Source organism: Hemitrygon akajei, chromosome 3, assembly GCF_048418815.1.
Source record: "Hemitrygon akajei chromosome 3, sHemAka1.3, whole genome shotgun sequence".
Classification (NCBI taxonomy): domain Eukaryota; kingdom Metazoa; phylum Chordata; class Chondrichthyes; order Myliobatiformes; family Dasyatidae; genus Hemitrygon; species Hemitrygon akajei.
The window spans coordinates 75,575,499-75,598,817 of record NC_133126.1 but is presented as its reverse complement, the minus strand read 5'-3'; the positions used below and the strand labels follow the sequence as shown (position 1 = coordinate 75,598,817).

At 42.4% G+C, this 23,319-nt stretch overlaps 1 protein-coding gene across 3 annotated transcripts in view; it reads left to right on the top strand.

The window, feature by feature from the left end:
• The first annotated feature begins 427 nt into the window (after nt 1–427).
• fsip1 (fibrous sheath interacting protein 1) overlaps nt 428–23,319 on the top strand; it is a 418,000-nt gene continuing 395,108 nt past the window's right edge. For all 3 annotated transcript variants that reach the window (XM_073040145.1, XM_073040147.1, XM_073040146.1), the window contains exons 1-3: nt 428–486; nt 16,758–16,931; nt 23,059–23,281. In XM_073040145.1, the coding sequence (XP_072896246.1) occupies nt 16,761–16,931; nt 23,059–23,281 (394 nt within the window). In that variant the 5' untranslated portion in view covers nt 428–486; nt 16,758–16,760. The remainder of the gene's footprint in view (nt 487–16,757; nt 16,932–23,058; nt 23,282–23,319) is intronic.

Below are 23,319 nucleotides of genomic sequence, written 5' to 3'. Positions count from 1 at the left end.
CTGCAGGGGATCGGAATTACATTATTGTCACATGCAGCGAGATAGAGTGAAACGCTTGTCTGGCATGCTGTTAAGTTCGCAGCATTATTGTATACCATAAGGTTGCTGCAAGTATTTCGTTGAATCATATGAAATCTCACAGACCATACACTGGAGGAAAAGCATTTGGCATTTGTGTTCCTTCTTAAGACATCTCATCGCAATCAAAGAACCCTGTACTTTCTCATCTAATGCATATCTAGTTTCTCCTTAAATGCCATCTGCCCTGATCTGGCACACAGTGGCGAGCTTGTCGGCAGCAGCAATTAGTGATGACCACGTGTGGTGCAGTCGATAGGAATTATGCCACAGCGACCAGTGACATCAGAACTGTGTTCAAGCCTATAAATAAAGTTACCTTTGGTTTGAATAGCAACCACATCCGGGACCCTGGGCATCCATTAGCAGCGAGAGCTCAGCTTCTTTCAATCAATTTTCGATCATCTGGTAAAATGTTTTCGTTCTTAGTCCACTCTTAACTTTGGGGGCCAGGTCACTGACAGGTTAAGGGATGATTCCATCAGTTACGAGGTCGATGCGGGGCCCCGTTCACCTGCCGCAACCCTCCCCACAGAGCCGTTGCTATGGACGCCTCAGGGAGGCTGCCAAAATGCCCGGGTGCAGTGCCTGATACTCGGCAGGATTCAGGGACGGCAGTTGGTACACGGAGCGAGTAGAGCCTACGCAGTTTGATCTAGAACAGCAACATCAAGGCATGAGAAGTCTATCCATGTATTGCAGATAGTATTAGGTTTAGAGTACTAGATAGTCTATTTGTGTTTAGAGCTTGCAGTGTGTCAGTTTTCCTCTATTATGGTGGGGAAGTTTTGAGGGGCTAAATCCTGATTCTGCTACTACTGCTCCCATTTTCTTATATTCACACTGACACTTAAATCATCTGGCCGGATACAAAACCATGGCATCTGTGATCACTTTGCACTAAAATGGACTTCGTGTGTTCTCTTTTGTTTTAATGATGTAAATGGATATAATTTATGTTTAATTTATGCGTTTCTCGTGAATGTTGTTTATATGATGCTAAGTGCCCGTGATGCTGCTGCAATAAACTTTTCATTGCGCCCGTGCATTCATGAATTTAGACACAAGGCAGTAAACTCGATTTTGACTATGTTCTCTGAGATTCGTTGAGTACTGCCCCTTTACGCTGAACACTCACGTTCCAAGACTGTGTGCTCAGCCTGCTGGTGACTGTGTCGCAGGATCCAGTTCAAACCGTGTCATCAAGTTTGCGATGACACAACAGCGGTTGCCCTTATCAAGAACGATGACGAGACGAAGTATAGAGAGGAAGTGGAGCGGCTGGTGGATTGGTGTGAGAAGAACAGCTTAAGCCTGAACGTGGACAGGACAAAGAAAGTCATTGCGGACTTCAGGAAGGTGTAGACAAACCATTCCCCTCTGAGAATACATGGCTCCAACGTAGAGAGTTAAGTGCATCAGGTTCCTGGGAGTCCACATCACGGATGACCTCACGTGGTCCCTTAATATCTCTTCCCCGAATAAGAAGGCACAGCCCCGTCTCCACTTCCTAAGAAGGCTGAGGCAAACAAGGCTTCCCCCTCCCCATCTGCGTTTTACAGGAGCACAATTGAGAGCATCCTGACAAGTTGCATCTCCATCGGGTATGGGGGCAGTTGAGCATCAGACCTGAAGTCCCTACGAAGGACTATGAGAATGGCTGAGAGGATCGTAGTGTTCTCACTACCATCCACTGGAGACATTTATCAGGAGCGCTGCATACGCAGTGTCCTTAAAATGATTAAGAATCCCGCCCAGTCATCCAGCATCTTCTTTGACTTTCTACCATCAGGCAGGAGACTACGATGCATTAAAAACAACGGTCGGGATCAGAAACAGTTTCTTTCCCCAGGCCATTAGGCTTCTAAACTCCCGGCCTCATCGTATTAGAAGTGCTACTGGTTAATCTGTTCCGCACCTTACAATATTTAATATTAATACACTTTAGTTTGTTATTTATGTGAGATTCATCTGTAGATTTTATCCTTGCCTCATAAGTTATCGTGTGTTACGTGCTTTACACCCTGATTCGAAGAAACGTTGTGACATTTCTGTATACGTTATATACGTCATATACATGTATAGTTAAATGACAATAAACTTGACTTTTCTAGTAGCATTTATCTCTAAAAGCTTTCCCGGATGCATCTTAGAAGCTCTTCCACTCTGTCTTTCACATTAAGGCTGACCCAGTTAATCGAGAAGCTGAAATCTACTTACTTTTTCTGCTATATTTGACTTTAACTTCCAACCACTTTCCCCTACCTCCCACCTCTAACTCCTGTGTTTACTGCACTGAGTGTGCAGCTGGCTTGTGTTCAGTGCTGCATATTATGCCCTCTTACAGTGTTGGTATCAGATAGGCATCTTGCCTGTGTATGGAGTTGAGCTTGCTATGAGTGTGTGCCCTGTACAGTGCTGGTAATGGGTGCACAACCTTCTCAGAGCATAGATGGGCCTTCCCAAGTACAGAGCTGGCAGTGACTGTGCAGGCTGCTGGTGAAGAATGCTGGCACCCCTGGCACAGTTTGCCTGTATATGATGCTTGTTGCAAGTATACAACCTACTCATGCACAGTATATCACTTGCACTGAATATGCAGCATGTGTACAGTGCTGGCACAAAATATACAGTTGATTAATGTACATTGTACACTTCCTGTCCACATAAATGTACTGCCTGTATACCTATATTATTCCACTATGGACTGCTTGCAGCATGTCTTTGTATATGGTGCTTTCTCTTGTATGCATGCTTCCTGCACATTGTTTCTTTTGTCAGTATACAAAACCTGGGTTCTATTGGAATATTACTCATTCTTGCAGAACCAGTCTTGTCGAGTAAAGGTACATTGCAGCAAATAAAGTGACATTGTTTATAATGGAATATAGCTTTCAAAATGAAATATTTTGATGAATGGTATCTGGAAAATTTGTTATAGAAAATTACAACACAAAGGGGATTGCTCCCTCCAAAACAAGTGAGGGTGGAGCATCGCAGAAGGGGTGTGGATCAGGTGGAAGAGAAGGAATGCCAGGGGCAGGAAGGGGTGAGGTGGTGCGGGTGCAGACACACCCAGCCCTGAGATACCAAACAAGGTTATTTGATTGAAATAACCTTTTTCTGGTGCATCCTGTTTCTTCCCCTCTCCCCTCCCCATTTCCCAACCATGATTCCTCTCTCTCTGACCCCTTACTACTCTCAGTCCACAATAGAGCCTCATATCTCAATCAGGTTTGTCATCACTCACATACAGTATGTCATGAAATTTGGTTCCTTTTTGTTACTGCAGCAGTACAGTACAATCCATAAAATCACTGCAGTACTGCAGCAGGTTTTATACCTTGAGACAAATCACTAAATCTTCTCTACTTACAAATAAAGATCAGGTAGGTTTCAGAGTACTCTCTGCTTGTCTGGGAGGACACATCTGCAGCTGTTGGCACCCCATCAATTTTATTTAAATCCCCACTCTCAGTGCCTTTACTGTATTTTACACTATCACAGTATGCATTTCAGCCATTGCCAGGGCTTTGTTGTCTATATCTTTCAGAGCTGTAATCACTATCACCTTGAAGACACATGTATAGGTGCATTACTACCTATACATTGCTGTTGTATTGCCTTTTGAGTGAGACTCACAACTAGATGATATTACAAGGTCATTGAAACCACATGGATTAAGGTGATTCAAGAGGAATGTCCTCTTGTGGAAAGTAGGGACGGGCAATAAATGCTGACCTGTCTTCTCAGCAGCACCTGTATCCTCAGCACGAGTTGAACAATAAACGTCGGGTGCATAAAAAGAGCTACCTGTTAACCAGGATGGTGATCGAGATTTTAAAGGCAGAGTTTCGTGGCAGTTTCTCTAACTCAAGGAGTGACCAATCAGCAGAAGGCAGTGTGTAAAAAGAGTTATCTTTCAATCTGGTCCATGGTGAAGATTTAAAAGTCAGAGCTTCACCGTAGTTTTCTTTGAGTTGGACAATTAAAGTCAAAGATGCATAAAAAGAGCTACCTTTTAACCAAGATGGTGTTTCAGATTTTTAAGGTAGAATTTTGCAGTAGTTTCTCTGAGATGAGGAGCGACCAATCAACAAAAGGGATTCAAAAGAAAGGGCCAATAAAAATAACTGAAGTGCAAGCAGAGTGGCTATTCTTTGAGTGTGTCTGCTTTAGAGTGGCTTTGACTCATCAGGCTGAGGTGAGAGCAGGCCTGGGTAAGGTAAAGTATCTCTCTCGCTCTCTCGCTCTCTCGCTCTCTCTCTCTCTCTCTCTCTCTCTCTCTCTCTCTCTCTCTCTCTCTCTCTCTCACTCTCTCTTCTTACTTGTTCATTCCACATCTACTAGGGCATAGTAGTTTGTGAGAATGGTTCCAGTGCAGTGAGTGGGATGTGGGAAGTCTGGGTGGCCTCCAGTCTCCCAGATAAACACATCTGCACCAGATGCACTGAGCTGTACCTCCTGACAGAATGTATTAAGGAACTGGAGCTGCAGCTCGATGACTGTTGACTCATATGGGAGAATGAGAAGGTGATGGACAGGAGCTACAGGGAGGTAGTCACACCTATTTTGTAGGAGACAGGTAACTGGGTGACTGTGAGGAGAAGGAGGGGAAATGCGCAGCCAGTGCAGAGTATAAGTGTGACCATTCCGTTCAGTAATAAGTACACAACTTTAGATACTATTGTCAGGGACTTCCTACTGGGGGGGAGCCACAGTGACCAGGTCTCTGGCATTGAGTCTGGTGCTGTTGTTCAGAAGAGCATAGAGGCGAAGAGGACTGCAGTGTTGATAGGAGATTCCTTAGTCAGAGGAACAGAAACGAGATACTGTGGGCGCGATTGAGGAACCCAGATCATATCTTGCCTCCTTTTGCCAGGATCAGAGATGTCTCAGATTGGGTCCATGCCATTCTCAAGGGGAGGGTGAGCCGCCACGAGTCTTGGTACATATTGGCACCAATGGCATGGGTAGACAAGGTGAGGAGGTCCTGAAAAGAGATTTTGGGGAGTTAGGAAGTTGAGAAACAGGACCTCTAGGTTAGTAATTTCCGGATTGCTGCTTGTGCCATGTGCCCGTGAGGTCATGAATAGGGTGATTTGGCAGAGGAATGTATGGCTGAGGAATTGATGCAGGGGGTAGGGGTTCAGATTTATGTATCATTGGGATCGCTTCCGGGGAAGGTATGACATGTACAAAAGGGACGGGTTACACTTGTACCTGAAGGGGTCCAATATCCTTGAGGGCAGGTTGGCTAGAGTTGTTCAGACGGGTTTAAACTAATTTGGCAGGGGAATGGGAACCAGAATGATAGTGCTCAAGATGAAGTAGTTGATTCAATGCGTAGGGAGACTTCCAGCAAGGAGAGGCTGATGGTAGGGCAAAATTGCATTCAACAGGATGAGTTGCAACATAAAAGGCAGACAAAATGGAAAAAGGTGAATACAGGACTGAAGGTGTTATGTTTGAATGGGCACAGAATGAGGAAAAATGCAGATGAACTTGTAGCACATTTATATATTGGCATGTATGATGATGTAGGCATTACTGAATCATGGTTGAAAGAAGATCATAGCTGGGAGCTTAATGTATTGAAAGGACAGTCAGGAAGGCAGAGGGGGTAGCATTGCTGTGTTGATTTTAAAAAATGAAATCAAATCATTAGAAAGAGGTGACATAAGGTCAGAATGTGTTGAATCATTGTGGATAGAGTTAAGGAACTGCATGGGTAAAAAGACCCTGATGGGAGTTATTTACAGACCATCCAACAATATTAAGGATGTTGTCTACAAATTACAATGGGAGGTTGAAAATGCATGCAGAAGGGCAATGTTACAATAGTCATAGGGGATTTCAATATGTATCTAGTTTGGAAAAATCAGGTTGGTGTTGAATTCTAAGAGGGGGAATTTATAGAATGCCTACAAGATGGTTTTCTAGAGCAGCTCGTCGTTGAGCCCACTAGAGGATCAGTTATTCTGGATTGGGTGCTGTGTAATGAACCAGATTTGATTAGCGAGCTTAAAGTAAAAGAACCCTTAGGGGAAAGTGATCATAATATGATTGAATTCACCCTGAAATTTGAGAAGGAGAAGCTAAAGTCAGATGTATCTCTGTAGTCAGATGCAACTCTGTAATGGGAAATACAGAGGCATGAGAGAGAAGTTGGTTAGAATTGATTGGAAAGGAACACTGGCAGAGATGATAGCAGAGCTGCAATGGCTGGAATTTCTGGAAGCAATTTGGAAGTCAAGGATGTATACATCCCAGAAAGGAAGATGTATTCTAAAGGCAAGATGACATAACCATAGCTAACGAGAAGTCACAGCCACCATAAAAGCCAAAGAGAGGGCATATAATAGAGCAAAAATTAATGGGAAGTTAGAAGATTGGGAAGCTTTTAAAACCAACAGGAGGCAACTAAAAATGTAATTAAGAAGGTAAAGATGGAGTACAAAAGTAAGCTAGTCAATAATATTAAAGAGGATACCAGAAGTTTATTTCAGATATATAAATGTAAAAGAGAGGTGAAAGAAGATATCAGCCCACTGGAAAATGATTGCAATGGGGGACAAGGAAATGGCAGATGAATTGAATAATTATTTTGCATCAGTCTTCATTGCGGAAGACACTAGCAGTATGGTGGAAGTTCTGGATGTCAGGGGTCATGAAGTATGTGAAGTTACCATTACTAGGGAGAAGGTTCTTGGGAAACTGAAAAATCTGAATGTAGATAAGTCACCTGGACCAGATGGCGTGCACCCCAGGGTTCTGAGAGAGATCACGGAGGCATTTGTAATGATCTTTCAAGTATCACTAGAATCTGGAATGGTTCTGAAAGACTGGAAAACTGCAAAAGTCATTGCACTCTTCAAGAAGCGAGGGAGGAAAAAGAAAAATATTATTGGCCAGTTAGTCTGAACTTGGTGGTTGGGAAGATGTTGAAGTTGATTGTTAAGAATGTGATTTCAGGATATTTGGAGGCATGTGTTTCCTCAAGGGAAAATCATGCCTGACAAATCTGTTGGAGTTCTTTGAAGAAATAATAAGGATAAACAAAGGAGAATTGGTTGATGTTGTGTATTTGGATTTTCAGAAGGCCTTTGACAAGGTGCCACACATGAAGCTGCTTAACAAACTATCAGCCCATGGTATTACAGGAAAGATTTTAGCATGGATAAAACAGTGACTTATTGGCAGGAATCAAAGAGTGGGAATAAAGGGAGCCTTTTCTGGCTGGTTGCTGGTGACTAGTGGTGTTCCTCGGTGGTCTGTGTTGCGCCTGAATTTTTATTACATTATGTCAATGATTTGGATGATGGAATTGATGGCTTTGTTGCAAAGTTTTCAGATGATATGAAGATAGGTGGAGGGGCAAGTAATTTTGAGGAAGTAGAGAGGCTGCAGAAGGACTTAGACAGATTAGAAAAATGGGCAAAAAAGAGGCAGATGGAATACAATGTTGGGAAGTGTACGGTCATGCACTTTGGTACAAGACTCAATCCTCAAGACTCTTGGCAGTGTGGGATCAGAGGGATCTTGGGGTCTGAGTCCATAGGATGCTCAAAGCTTCTGCACAGGTTGACTCTGTGGTTAAGAAGGTGTATGGTGTATTGGCCTTCATCAATCATAGAATTGCATTTTGGAGCCAAGAGGTAACGTTGCAGCTATATAAGACCCTGGTCAGACCCCACTTGGATTACTGTGCTCAGTTCTGGTTGCCTCACTACAGGAAGGATGTGGAAACCATAGAAGAGTGCAGAGAAGATTTACAAGGACGTTGCCTGGATTGGGGAACATGCCTTATGAGAACAGGTTGAGTGAACTTGGCCTTTTCTCCTTGGAGTGGCGGAGGATGAGAGGTGACCTGATAGAGGAGTATAAGATGATGAGAGGCATTGATCATGTGGATAGTCAGAGGCTTTTTTTCCTGGGCTGAAATGGCTGCTGCAAGAGAGCACAGGTTTAAGGTGCTTGGGATTAGGTACAGAGGAGATGTCAGGGTTAAGTTTTTTATGCAGAGAGTGGTGAATGCATGAAATGGGCTGCTGGCAACGGTGGTGGAGGCGGATACGATAGGGTCTTTTAAGAGGCTCCAGGATAGGTACATGGAGCTTAGAAAAATAGAGGGCTATGGGTAACCCTAGTAATTTCTAAGGTAGGGACATGTTTGGCACAACTTTGTGGCCGAAGGGCCTGTATTGTGCTGTAGGTTTTCTATGTTTCTAATTTGCAGATTGGGTCTGTGATGAGGAAGGCAAATGTAATGTTAGCATTCATTTCGAAAACACTAGAATATAGATGCAAGGATATAATATAATGTTGAGACTTTATAAAGCTCTGGAATATTGGTCATTACTGCCTTAAGAGAAAGGTGCTGGCTGCCCACACTGTGTATGCCTCTCATTATCATATACACCTCTATTAAGTTGTCTCTCATCTTCCTTTGCTCGAAAGAGGAAAAACCCTAGCTTGATCATCTTCTCCTCATAAGACAAGTTCTTTAATCCAGATAGCATCCTGGTAAATCTCCTCTGCCCCCTCTTTAAAGCTTCAACATTCTAATATAATGAAGCAATCAGAACTGAATGCAATATTCCAAGTATAGTCTAAACAGGTTTATAAAGCTGTAGCATAACAGCATAACTTAATAGTTCTTGAACTCAATCCCTTGTCTAACGAAGGCCAATTCATCATGGGCCTTCTTAATCAGCCTATCAACTTATGTTTTAACTGTAAGGGATCTATGGACTTGAACCTGAAAACCCCTCTTTTGCTCCACATTGTTGAGTATCCTGCCATCAATCTTGTGCTCTGCCTTCAAGTTCGATGTTCTGAAGTGTATCACTTCACATTTTTCTGATAGAACTCCATCTCCCATTTCTCCACATATATTGATATCTTGTCTTTATTGCTTTGAAACCTATGATAACCTTCTACATTATCCACGTTGCCACAAACCTTTGTTTCATCTGCATACTTACTAATCCACCTTCCACTTTATTATCCAAGTCATTTCTAAATATAGGGAAGACAGAGTATGAAGGTAAATTGGCACAAAATATACAAACGTTTGTAGAAACAGATAGCAAAAGTTTTTACAAATATATAAAGCAGAAGAGGGTGGCTAAAGTCAACGTAGGTCCCTTGGAAGATGAGAAGGCGAATTGATATTGGGTGATAAGGAAATGGCTGAGGCATTGAACAACTATTTTGTGTCGGTCTTCACGGTGGAGGACACGTCTAAGATGCCAAAGAATGATGTTATGGACGAAATGGGGGGTGAGGACCTCGATAAAATCACTGTCACTAAAGAGATAGTGATGAGCAAACTAGAGGGCCTGAAGGTAGATAAGTCCCCTGGTCCTGATGGGATGCATCCCAGGGTGCTGAGGGAATTGGCGGAGGTTATAGTAGACACATTGGTAATCATTTACCAAAACCCTTTAGACTCTGGGCAGGTCCTGGTGGATTGGAAGATGGCAAATGTCATGCTACTTTTTAAAAAAGGATGTAGGCAAAAGATGGGCAACTATAGGCCAGTTAGCTTAACATCTGTAGTTGGGAAGATGCTGGAAGGAAGCATTAAGGAAGAAACAGTGAAATATTTGGAAAGGAGGGGTTCCATTAGACAGACGCAGCATGGATTCAGAAAGGACAGGTCCTGTTTGACAAATTTAACTGCAGTTCTTTGAGGACATAATGGGTGCAGTGGATAGAGGGGAACAGGTGGATGTCATATACTTTGATTTCCAGAGGGCATTCGATAAGGTGCCGCTCAAGAGACTTATAAATAAGATACGGATGCATGGAGTTGGAGGAAGTGTATTGGCATGGATAGTGGATTGTTTAACCAATAGAAGGCAGAGAGTTGGTATAAATGGGTGTTTCTCTGGTTGGCAGTTGGTGGTGAGTGAGGTGCCGCAGGGGTTGGTGCTAGGCCTGCAGCTGTTTACCATTTACATTGATGATTTGGAACAGGGGACTGAGTGTAGCGTAGCAAAATACTGGATACTGTTGGTGGGGATGACCTACCAGGAACAAGTTGCAGTGGTCCTGTCTCTGGCACTGAGGTTGGACCCTCGACTAGGAAGGGGAGGAGGGAAGAGAAGAGAGCGGTAGTGATAGGGGATTCTATAGTCAGGGGGGCGGATAGGAGAGTTTGTGGGGAAGATCAGGAGTCTCCGATGGTATGTTGCCTCCCTGGTGCCGGGGTCCGGGACATCTCAGATCGGGTGCAGGTTATTCTCGAGAGGGAGGACAAGAACCCAGATGTTGTGGTCCATGTAGGGACCAACGACGTGGGTAGGATGAGTGAGGGGGTCCTGCATAGTGAGTTCAGGGAGTTAGGTGCGGTTGAAGGGCAGGACCTCCAGGGTAACAATCTCAGGATTGCTACCTGTGCCACGTGCGAGTAAGGCAAGGAACAGAAGGATTATACAGATTAATATGTGGCTGAGAGGATGGTGCAGGAGGGAGGGCTTCAGGTTTTTAGATAATTAGGCTTTGTTCCAGGGAAGGTGGGATCTATTCTGACTGGACGGTTTACACCTGAACTGGAGCGGTACTAACATACTTGCAGGAAAGTTTGCTAGTGCTTCTCAGGGGGGTTTAAACTAAATTTGCAGGGGGCAGGGATCCAGAATGCGAGAGAGGATAGTGAGATGAAGAATAAAGGACAGGTGGGGACTACACGGTTCCGGAATAGATAGATAGATAGATACTTTATTCATCCCCATGGGGAAATTCAACTTTTTTTCCAATGTCCCATACACTTGTTGTAGCAAAACTAATTACATACAATACTTAACTCAGTAAAAAAATATGATATGCATCTAAATCACCATCTCAAAAAGCATTAATAATAGCTTTTAAAAAGTTCTTAAGTCCTGGCGGTAGAATTGTAAAGCCTAATGGCATTGGGGAGTATTGACCTCTTCATCCTGTCTGAGGAGCATTGCATCGATAGTAACCTGTCACTGAAACTGCTTCTCTGTCTCTGGATGGTGCTATGTAGAGGATGTTCAGAGTTATCCATAATTGACCGTAGCCTACTCAGCGCCCTTCGCTCAGCTACCGATGTTAAACTCTCCAGTACTTTGCCCACGACAGAGCCCGCCTTCCTTACCAGCTTATTAAGACTAATATTAAGTGTGTAGTAGAGGAAGGTGGGGCAGAACAAGTGATAAGGAGGACACATGTACAGAGGGATGGTCTGACGGAACAAGGAGTTAAATGTGCTGAAAGAGTAAGTAAATTTAGAAAGGACAACAAAATTCAAGGAGCGTATAGCCCGAAGGGAGTTCGGGGAGCTGGGTTAAGCACAATAGGCAGCGATTTAAACAGAGAGAGGAGAAATGGGCTAAAAATTCTATATCTGAATGCACGAAGTGTCAGAAATAAGGCGGATGAGCTTGAAGCTCAGGTGTGAATGGGTAACTATGATGTTGTTGGGATAACGAAGACATGGCTGCAGGGAGATCAGACCTGGGAAATGAATGTACAAGGGTATACATGCTATTGTAGGGACAGAAATGTGGGCAGTAGGGGTGGGGTGGCCCTGTTGGTGAGGAATAAGATTCAGTCCTTTGCAAGGGGGGGGGGGGGGGACATAGGATCAGGAGAAGTAGAGTCTGTGTGGATAGAACTGAGGAACAGTAAGGGCAAAAAGACCCTAATGGGTGTTGTCTACAGGCCACCAAACAGTAGCATGGATATTGGGTGCAAGTTGAATAGGGAGTTAACATTGGCATGTGGCAAAGGTAATGTCGCAGTAGTTATGGGGGATTTCAACATGCAGGTGAACTGGGAGAATCAGGTTGGTGCTGGACCCCAGGATAGGGAGTTTGTAGAGTGCCTACGGGATGCATTCTTGGAACAGCTTGTATGAGAGCCGACCAGGGACAAGGCTATTCTGGATTTAGTCTTGTGTAATGAACAGGATTTGATAAGCGATCTTGAAGTAAAGGAGCAATTAGGAGGTAGTGAACATAATATAAGTTTTTGTCTACAATTTGAGAAGGATAAGGGCAGATTGGAGGTGTCAGTGTTGCAGTTGAACAGGGGAAACTATGGAGCCATGAGGGTGGTGCTGGCCAAAGTTAACTGGACGGATATCCTAGCATTAAAGACAGTGGAACAGCAATGGCAGGTATTCTTGGGAATAATGCACAAGGTGCAAAATCAGTTCATCCCCTGGAGAAGGAAGGATTCAAAGGGGGGAAAGGGGCCACAGTGGTTGACAAAGGAAGTCAGAGATTGCATAGCATTTAAAAAAAAGGAAATATGACAGAGCTAAGGTGAGTGGGAGGACAGATGATTGGGAAATTTTTAAGGAACAACAGAACTTAACTAAAAAGGCAATACGGGGAGAAAAAATGAGATACGAATGCAAGCTAGCCAGGAATATAAAGGAGGATAGCAAAAGCTTTTTTAGGTATGTGAAGAGAAAAAAGATAGTTAAAAACTATGTTGGGCCCTTGAAGAATGAATTGGGTGAAATTGTTATGGGAAACAGAGAAATGGCAGAAGAATTTAATAAGTACTTTAGATCTGTCTTCACTAGGGAAGACACAAGCAATCTCCCAGATGTATGGATGGGCCAAGGACATAGGGTAACAGAGGAAATGAAACAGATTGACATTAGGAAGGAAACGGTGATGAGTAGACTGATGGGACTGAAGGCTGACAGATCCCCAGGACCAGATGGTCTGCATCCTAGGGTACTAAAGGAGGTGGCCCCGGAAAGTGCTGATGCATTAGTAATCATTTTCCAATGTTCCTTAGATTCAGGATCAGTTTCTGAGGATTGGAGAATGGCTAATGTTATCCCACTTTTTAAGAAAGGAGGGAGGGAGAAAACAGAGAACTATCGTCCTGTCAGCCTAACATCAGTAGTGGGGAAGATGCTAGAGTCCATTATTAAAGATGAAATAGTGGCATTTCTAGATAGCAGTGATAGGATTGGGCCGAGCCAGCATGGATTTACCAAGGGCTTGACTAATCTTTTGGAGTTTTTCGAGGATGTAACCAGGAAGTTAGACAAGGGAGATCCGGTGGATGTAGTGTACCTCGATTTTCAGAAGGCATTTGATAAGGACCCACATAGGAGATTGGTGGGTAAAATCAGAGCTCATGGCATTGGGGGGAAGATATTGACATGGATAGAAAACTGGTTGGCAGATAGAAAGCAAAGGGTAACGGTGAATGGGTGTTTCTCGGAATGGCAGGTGGTGACTAGTGGAGTGCCACATGGCTCGGTATTGGGACCACAGCTGTTTACAATTTACATCAATGATTTAGATGAAGGCATTGAGAAGAACATCAGCAAGTTTGCTGATGATACTAAGCTGGGTGGCAGTGTGACATGTGATGAGGATGTTAGGAGAATTCAGGGTGACTTGGATAGGCTGGGTGAGTGGGCAGGTACTTGGCAGATGACGTTTAATGTGAATAAGTGTGAGGGTATCCACTTTGGGAGTAAGAACAGGAAGGCAGATTATTATCTGAACGGTGTAGAGTTAGGTAAGGGAGAAATACAAAGAGATCTAGGAGTCCTTGTTCATCAGTCACTGAAGGTGAATGAGCAGGTGCAGCAGGCAGTGAAGAAGGCTAATGGAATGTTGGCCTTTATTACAAAGGGAATTGAGTACAAGAGCAAGGAAATCCTTTTGCATTTGTACAGGGCCCTGGTGAGACCACACCTGGAGTATTGTGTACAGTTTTGGTCTCCAGGGTTAAGGAAGGACATCCTGGCTATAGAGGAAGTGCAGCGTAGATTTACGAGGTTAATTCCTGGGATGTCCGGACTGTCTTACGCAGAGAGGTTAGAGAGACTGGGCTTGTACACGCTGGAATTAAGGAGATTGAGAGGGGATCTGATTGCAACATAAGATTATTAAGGGATTGGACAAGATAGAGGCAGGAAATATGTTCCAGATGTGGGAGAGTCCAGTACCAGAGGGCATGGTTTGAGAATAAGGGGTAGGTCATTTAGGACAGAGTTAAGGAAAAGCTTCTTCTCCCAGAGAGTTGTGGGGGTCTGGAATGCACTGCCTTGGAAGGCAGTGGAGGCCAATTCTCTGGATGCTTTCAAGAAGGAGCTAGATAGGTATCTTATGGATAGGGGAATCAAGGGATATGGGGACAAGGCAGGAACCGGGTATTGATAGTAGATGATCAGCCATGATCTCAGAATGGCGGTGCAGGCTCAAAGGGCCGAATGGTCTACTTCTGCACCTATTGTCTATTGTCTAAAATTTGCTGATGACACTAAACTGAGTGGGAAAGCAAATTGTACAGAGGATGTGGAGAGTCTGCAGAGGGATATAGATAGGTTAAGTGAGTGGGCCAAGGTCTGGCAGATGGAATACAACATTGGTAAATGTGAGGTCATCTGCTTTGGAAGGAATAATAAAAGAGCAGATTATTATTTAAACGGTAAAAGGTTGCAGCATTCTGTTGTGCAGAGGAACTTCGGAGTGCTTGTTCATGAATCACAAAAAGTTGGCTTGCAGGTACAACAAGTTATTAAGAAGGCAAACAGAATGTTTATTGCTAGAGAGATTGAACTCAAGAGCAGGGAGGTCATGCTGCAACTAAACAGGGTACTGGTGAGGCCGTACCTGGAGTACTGTGTGCAGTTCTGGTCTCCATACTTGAGGAAGGATATACTGGCTTTGGAGGCAGTGCAGAGGAGGTTCACCAGGACGATTCCAGAGATGAAGGGGTTAACCTATGAAGAGAGGTTGAGTCGCCTAGGACTATACTCTCTGGAATTCGGAAGAATGAGAGGGGATCTTATAGAAACGTACAAAATTTTGAAAGGGATAGATAAGATAGAAGTAGGAAAGTTGTTTCCATTGGTAGGTGAGACTAAAACTAGGGAACATTGCCTCAAGATTCAGGGCAGAAGATTTAGGACAGAGATGAGGGGAAACTGTTTTTCCCAGAGTGTGGTGAATCTGTGGAATTCTCTGCTGAGGAAAGCAGTTGAGGCTTCTTCACTAAATATACTTAAGGTACAGTTAGATAGGTTTTTACATAGTAAGGGAATTGAGGGTTATGGGGAAAAGGCAGGTAGATGGAGCTGAGTTTACGGACAGATCAGCCATGATCTTATTGAATGGCAGGGCTAGCTCGATGGGCTGGATGGCCTACTCCTACTCCTATTTCTTATGTTCTTATCACAAAGAGTAAAGGTTCCACAATAGATTCCTGTGGAATACCACTAGTCATTGATCTCCAGGCAGAACTTGCTCCATCTACTACCATCTTCTGCCTTCTATGGATAAGCCAGTTCTGAATCTACACAGCCAAGTTTCCAAAAATCTTTATGGATGAGTGTACCATCGGGAACCTTGTCACCATATTCACCGCTGTACTTCAATCAATTTGCTTTGTCACCCCCTTAAAACTAAATCAGCCTCATCCCTCTCAAAACCATGCTGACTATCTCTAATCAGACTGATTCTCTAAATGCTTGTAAATCCTGCCCCTAAGAATCCTCTCCACTAGTTTGCCTTCTCTGAGGTATTTCTCTTAGTTTGCCATTAACTTAGTTTGCTGTTTGTGATTTGGCATTCAGTTTGCTTTTCTTAGTTTGAACTTTATACTGCTTAAGAATGCTTATGCTTATTAAGAATTCTTCAGTTCAGTTGATTAAAGAGGTAAACAGTTGCTTGTTCTGTTTGAATACACTAGGTTGTCTGTGGAGGGGACTTGACTGATCCTCCATACTGCAGCTTGTACACAAGTGAAATTGTAAATGAAATGAATGGTTGCCATTCACTTGATGTTCATAACAAAATGTGGCTTTGGAAATGTATTTGTAACCCTGAATTCTTTATGAATTTGTATTTTTTGTGAAATATAATGGAACAAAATGGGGTCTATAAAATCCCAAGGTGCTTTGTTGGTTTGGGTGAGAAAACTTACAAGTGTGTTTGTGTTATATGGGACAAACTATTTTCTTTGATGACAGGCAATTTGTTTTATGGCCAGAGAGTATGTCTAGATAGTGGGGGAAACAGGATGCAATTTCTAAAGATGAAGATAGCAGATGAATGTAATGTTATGGAATGGAGCAACCTAATCACTGTCCTTTGCAAAAAAAAAAAACACTATAATGTAAATTGGCTGGAAGCATAACTCCTCTTGCAAGAGCAATAATAAATACCTTAATAATATGATCCACTCTGAATTTGTTGTAGTTTGTTTCTGTATATTGGAAGATCTAGCTGAACCATACACAACATGGTCTATTATTTTTGGAGCAGGGCTGCAAGGGTTTCTAGTGCATGGTCTGTATTATCTTAGCTCTTAACACAGACTTCTCCTGTGGATCTTTATTTCCTGAATTAAAAAGTCTAAAAGTGAAGTTTACTTTCCCTTTCTGTAACATGCTTGTGCAGATATTGTAGTGTGAAAAATTAAGTTTGTGTTGATATTCCAGTGCGTATTGTATTTACTTGTTTGTTTGTGTGACAGTTCTATTTTGTTGGTAATTGTTGGATATTGTTAAAATATTGAAAATTAAATGTTGTTTTTTAAGATTATGCACCAGGTCTAAAACATTGGTAAATTGTCATCTATTCATTCTGGTGTTGTATGTTGATGCTCATTGTGATTCCCTGACATCATTATGTGCACTTATTTAAAACGCTGGATTATTTTAGGTGATGATGGACATTGTTAGAGGCCCATTTGATGAAATCACACGTCCAGCAACTGGTTTTCGAACACGCCCTGGCAGCCGAGTGGCAAGTGGTCCATCACCAGACAAGCAAAGACGGAATATACACTGCTCTGGAGCTATGGTGGTTTTAACACCAGAACCAAATTTATCCCAGGTAAAATGTGTGTGGTTTGAGTATCAGCTATATTTCCTCTCAGTGCTCAAATATTTCAGGCAATTCAATAAAATGAATTTGTAAACAATAATGGAACCATTGTCATAAATAATGATTCCAAATGGAAACATGATGGTAGTGTGAGATGTACCAACTAGTTGAGTGGTGTCATAGCAACAACCTAGCACTCAACGTTAGTAAGACTAAAGAGCAAATTGTGAGTTCTGTAAGGGTAAGATGAAGGAAAACAAACCAATTCTCATCCAGGGATCAGAAGCGGAGAGAGTGAGCATTTTCAAGTTCCTGGGTGTAAATATCTCAGAGGACCTAACCTGGTTGCAATATATTAATGTAGCTATAAAGAAGGCAAGATAATGGTTATATTTCATAAGGAGATTGAGGAGCTTTGGCTTGTCACCTAAAACACTCAAAAACTTCTATAGATGTAACAAACATTCTGAGGGCTACATCACTGTCTGCTATGGGGGGGGGGGGGGGGAATTGCTACTGCACAGGATCAAAGTAAGTTGCTGAAAATTGTAAAATTAGCTAGCTGCATCATGGGTATTAGCCTTTGTAGTATCCATGACGTCTTCAAGGAGTGGTGCTTCAAAAAGGCGCCGTCCATCATTAAGGACCCCCACCACCAGGAGATGCCCTCTTCTCATTGTTATAATTAGGCAGGAGGTACAGGAGCCTGAAGGCACACACTCAGTAATTCAGGAACAGCTTCTTTCCCTCTGTCATGTGATTTCTACTTTGAACTCATGAACATTACATCACTCCTTTTTTTATTTCTGTTTTTGCACTTAATTCTATTTTTCTATATTTATCATATATTGCATTGTAGTGCTGCTGCAAAGTTAACAAAGTTCATGACATATGCTGGTGATATTAAACCTGATTCTGATGATTGGGATAGAGAGCTTTTATTTCAAATTGGAGCTGAAAGATATGGGCCTAGAAATTCCTTCATAGAATTTCAAAACAAAAATTGCCATGCTGATGCGAAGTTTCTTAACATGGAATATTGTTCCTGGATGTGACTGCAATGCTGTGTGGTACCCTGTGACTGCTGCACCATTCAATATGATCATAGCTGATCTTTTACCTGGCTCAGTATAGCTTAATTTCCAAATTGACCATTGAGCTTTTTCTTGAGCTTCCACATTTCCCATAGCTGAGGAATCCAAAAGATTCCCTACTTATTGTGTGAACAAGATTTTTTTCTCATCTAATTGGCTGGCCCCTTATTGTTCGATCTCTAACCTCTAGACATCTTAGACAGTGGAAGCTTCACGTCTGTGTTTAATGCTGGAAAAAAAACAACTAAGCAGGGCAAACGGCATAAATGGATAGAGAAACTGTTAACAGTGACACCCTGACCCACCTTCATCAAAACCGAGAAAGAGAGAAAACTAGTTTGTCTTTGTAGCAGAGAATGTGAGTGAGGGAAATGGGTGGAATAAAGGGAACTTATCAGAGGGTGAAATAATGAAAGAAGAGGGATGATAGGCAAAAAATATATAGCTAACCCTGATGCAAATAAAAAGAAAGAACAAATTATCTAAAGTTGGAAAATTCATTATTGAGTCCTGCAATGTGCCCTGAAGAAAGATGAGTTGTCTTTCCCTTAACTTATATTGGGCCCTGTTATATGAGTTCAGGAGGGTACAGACAGAGGCCAGTGTGGAAGTGGGAGGATTTAAATTAAATCATTGGACAGCTGTAGGCTCAGGATCACTCCTGTAGACTGAGGGGTATCAAGACTGGCATCTCTCTCTTCCTTTTTCTTTTATTTGTATATTTTGTTTGAGCTTGTTCCAGTTGGCAATACTTCACAATACTAGCAATATATTGCCGCACAGAAAAGAAGCTTAACTGCCTCTTAATAGCCACATTATTCAGAAAAAGCTTTCTGAGTACTTTTCTGCTACCCAGATTAACTTGTTTTCTCCCTTTCTCAGCCCTAATGAAGTGTCTCACCCCTGAAATGTTAATTGTTTCTTTTTCTATAAATATTGCCTGACCTGTGTTTTTCTTGCAGTATTCCAGGTGTAGTCTCACTAGGGATCCAGGTGATTGCAGTCAAATGGAGTTACTCTTGTAGTAAAACTCAAGTGTCATTTGATTTCCTTTATTTGTTGTGCATTCATGTTAACTTTCAGTGCAGCAGCACTAAATGCTGGAGGAACTTAGTAAGCCAGGCAGCATCTGTGGAGGGAAGTAGTTGACACTTCATGCTGAAACCCTTCATCAGGACTGGAAAGGAATGGAGCAGAAGCCAGAATAAGATGGAGGGGGAAGGGAAAGGGTACAGGCTGGCAGGTAAAAGGTGAATCTAATAGGAGAAGGCAGTGGACCATGGAAGAAAGGGAAGGGTCTTCTATTAGAATTTCTTCAGCCTTTTATGCCTTTTACCTGTCCCCTCTAAGCTTCTTACTTCATCCCCTTCGCCCACTCACACATTCCCCCTCACATGATCCCACCTACCACCTGCCAGCTTGTATTCCTCCCCCTCTCCCAGCTTCTCATTCTGGCTTCTGCTGCCTTCCTTTCAGGTGTTGATGAAAGGTCTCAGCCTGAAATGCTAAAACTGTTTATTCCCCTCATAGATACAGCCTAACTTGCTGACTTCCTCAAGCACGTGTATGTTTTTCAAGATTTCTAGCATTTGCTGAATCTCTTGAGTTTATGATTAACTTTTAGTGATTCTGTTCAAAGACACTTGGTTTCTTCTTGACACTAAAACCTCCGAGTATCACCATTTTTGTTTTAGCAATTCTTTTCATGTTGCTTACCCATTCACTTTGCTCTCTAATCTATAACATCTGAAGCCTGTGCATCCTTTTCACAACATTTGCTGGCATCCGGAAAGATATTACATTTGGTTTCCTCATTGCAATTGATATATTCAATGTATTGATACAGCAAAGGCATAGCACCAATCTCTATATCGCTTCACTCTGCACAGACGTTCAACTAGCAAACAATCCATTTACTTTGTCTACCTGCTTCTGTTTATAACCCAGTCCTCAATCCACAGTAGTATGTTATCCCTGATCCCCAGAGTCTCTAATTTTGCTCACTAATTTCTTGTGTGGATATTTTGAAGGTCTTTTAAAAAGTAAATATACCACATCCACTGGTTCCCTGTTATCATTCTGTTACAACATCAAGAGCATATGTTTTGTCTTTAATGAGCTCATGTTTACTCTGCACAATAAAATTATTATTTTTTAAAATGCCCGACAACCATTTTCTCCAGGGTAGATTTGAGCACTTTTCCTGGTATTGATGTCAGATTCACTAATGTGTAGTTCCTTGCCTTTTCCTTCTCTCCTTTCTTCTATGAGGGCTGCAGCTGTGTGAAATTTGAAAGATGACAACTCACTCCTTTACCACATCTGTCTGAACTTTGGGATGTAGGTCTGATGGGGATAGACACAATGGAATTAGAGATGATTTGTGACATGTCTCAATCAGGGGGCAATCTCAAAATAAAGGGGTTGGCTGAGATGGAATACATTTCTTCACACCAAGAGTAGAGATTCTTCGACCCAAGAGGGCTCTGGAGGCTCAGCACTGAGCACGTTTAAGACAAAGACCAATAGAGTTTTTGGGACAAAACAGTATCAAGGAATATGGAAGGTAATGCAGGAAACTGGCTTTGAGGTAAAAAAAGCAGTCACAATCATTATATACTACGGGGAGGGTGTAATTGAATGGGCCGCTCCTAATTTTGTCTATGATGTTTTTATGCTCTTCTGGATATCTTAATACTTATCAAGAAACAGTATCTGGCTTTTGGCAAGATATTTGTTTGCCCTAGTGCCTTTTTGTTTTGCAATTGTACCAATCGCTGGGTAGACAGCACTTAGGAGTTTCATGTACAGTTCTGGTCACTGCATTATAGGAAGGATGTGGTGGCAAATGGGAGAGCACGGAAGAGATTTCACACAGGATGTTGCTTGAAAGAGAGGGCTGTAGTTATAAGGAGTGATTGGATAGGTTGGAGTTATTTTCACTGGAAGTTAAAGTGCTGAGGAATGACCCTTTAGAGGTTTACAAAATTATGAGGAGTATAGTGTAGGTTGGATAGCCAGCATCTTCTTTTCTCAAGATCAGGAGAGTCTAGAACTAGGGGCCCAATTTGAACATGAGAGGAGAGACATTTAAAAGCGATCTGGAGATAAGTTCTCCACATGCATTAAGGTAAATATCTGGAATGAGTGACCAGAGAAAGTGGAAGAGGCAGATATGATGTTTAAAAGGTGCATGGAAAGGTATTTGGATAGGAAAGGTGTAGAGGGATACAACTGTAATGCAGGCAAATGGGAGTAGTATAGGTAGGATTAGTCAAGGTGGCTGATAGGGCTGTTTCTGTACGTTTCTATAATCCATAACCCTGCCTTCCATAGGATACCAAATAGTAGTGCAACATACAAACTGCATGTCCTAAACACAAGAGATTCTGCAGATGCGGGAAATCTTGAACAACATTCACAAAATGCTAGAGGAACTCAGCAGTGGAGCATCATCTATGGAGGGGAATAAACAGTTAATGTTTCAGCCCAAGACCCTTCATTAAGAGGCCTGTTGTAGAGTCTCAGCCCACAATGTCAGCTGTTTATTCCCTTCCTTTCATGTTGCTTGACCTGCTGTTCCAAAATGCATGTCCTACCTGATTTTCAGCATCACTTGTCTGTAAAAAAAAAAAGTTATTTTTACTCATTGAGTATCCAGGTTTATTAATTCCATTTTCCCATGAAATGGTTCTATTTAAAAGTACATTCTTTGTCTTCAGAGATGTGTGACCTCAATTGTGCCTAACACATCAGTTTGTTTATGGATGTTAAGGCCAAGATCATTCTTGGGTTCTTAGTTTTGGGATCATTCCAGCCCGAAACTGCTCACCTCTACTACATTTCATAGACTGCTGTTCACTGCTGTGTTTAAAAAGGTTACTTGAACTCCAGAGTGAACTTTTCCTTCAGCACTTGGGAGTAGATAAGGAAGAAAATTTGCCTACATTGCAGGATTCCTCAAATTGCAGGCATTCTCGGACTTCTCGCTTGTCTCATGGTGATATTTCTTGTACCCTTCTGCCAGGAGTGCATAGCCATAGTTCTGGAGTAGCAGTTCCCAACCTGGGGTCCATGAACCCCTTGTTCTTGCTAGGGGTGCATGCCATAAAATGTTGGGACCCCCTGCTCTAGAGGATCTCTGTAGCCTTTCTGCACATAGAAATTGCCAGCTGTGGCCATTGTGTTTTACCAGCCTGTCCTGATTCCTCTTTTGAGACCCTTGGAACACTTTCCTACCTTCCTTTTATGATTGAAGTAGCCATTAAGTCAGTAGCACTATATCTGTATTGCTGGGAGAATGTTCTTGTATTTCAACATGTCCATTTAAGAGCTGCTCCAGAAGACTCATATCCCAGTGACATAATGTTGCTTCATAACAGCTTCAGTGACTCAGGTTGGATCTGACCTCCATTGCTTTCTAAATGAAGTTTTAATATTCTCTTGATGATTGTATGTGTTTTTCTGGGGTGCCTTAATTTCTTCCCACATTCCTAAGACATGGTAAGTTAATTGGCAAGTGAAAGAAAATCTGTTTGGAGTTTTCCCCTTAGATTCCTTCTTCACCTCTCCTGCCTATCCCCTCCCTGCTTCCCCTCCCCCATCCTTGATCTTTCCTCTGATTGGTTTTCAACCTGGCACATTCCACTCTCCCCCCACCTTCTTTATAGGGCCCCTGCCCCCTCCTCCTGTAGTCCTGACGAAGGGTCTCGGCCTTCATTGACTGCTCCTTTCAACGGATGCTGCCCGACCTGCTGAGTTCATCCAGCTTGTTTGTACATGTCTGTTTGGAGTTGATGGGCATATCAAAGTGAATAGGCTACCAGGTAGTAACTGGACAAATGGGATCAATGAGATGACTGTGAAACCCGGCATAAAATCAGTGCATTACTGAAACAAAATTTGAAGTAGTAAGATCAGTATCAAAACAGTCACTAGTGTGTCATGCATTGATTCTGTAGCAAACCAGTCAGCCCTAACCTATTTGTATAGATGAGAAAAAGATGAATTTCACTAAATCAAAATTACTCTTCTGATTGCAGGAAAAGTCTGACTCTTTGGAAAGCCATTTTAACCCTGTGGAATCCTCAACTAATCCTTACTTTGATGATCTGGACAGTGAACTGGAAATTTTCACTGAAGAAGATGGAGTGAAGATTTTGGGTACTAAAAATATAGATCTTGAAGGACAACACAGATGTCTTTCCTCACCAAGGGATCACATTAGATCTAATACAATGGAAGTTCTAATTTCAGAAAAATCAGGTACATTGCAGTACACTAACATTTCAGAACTTTGCGAT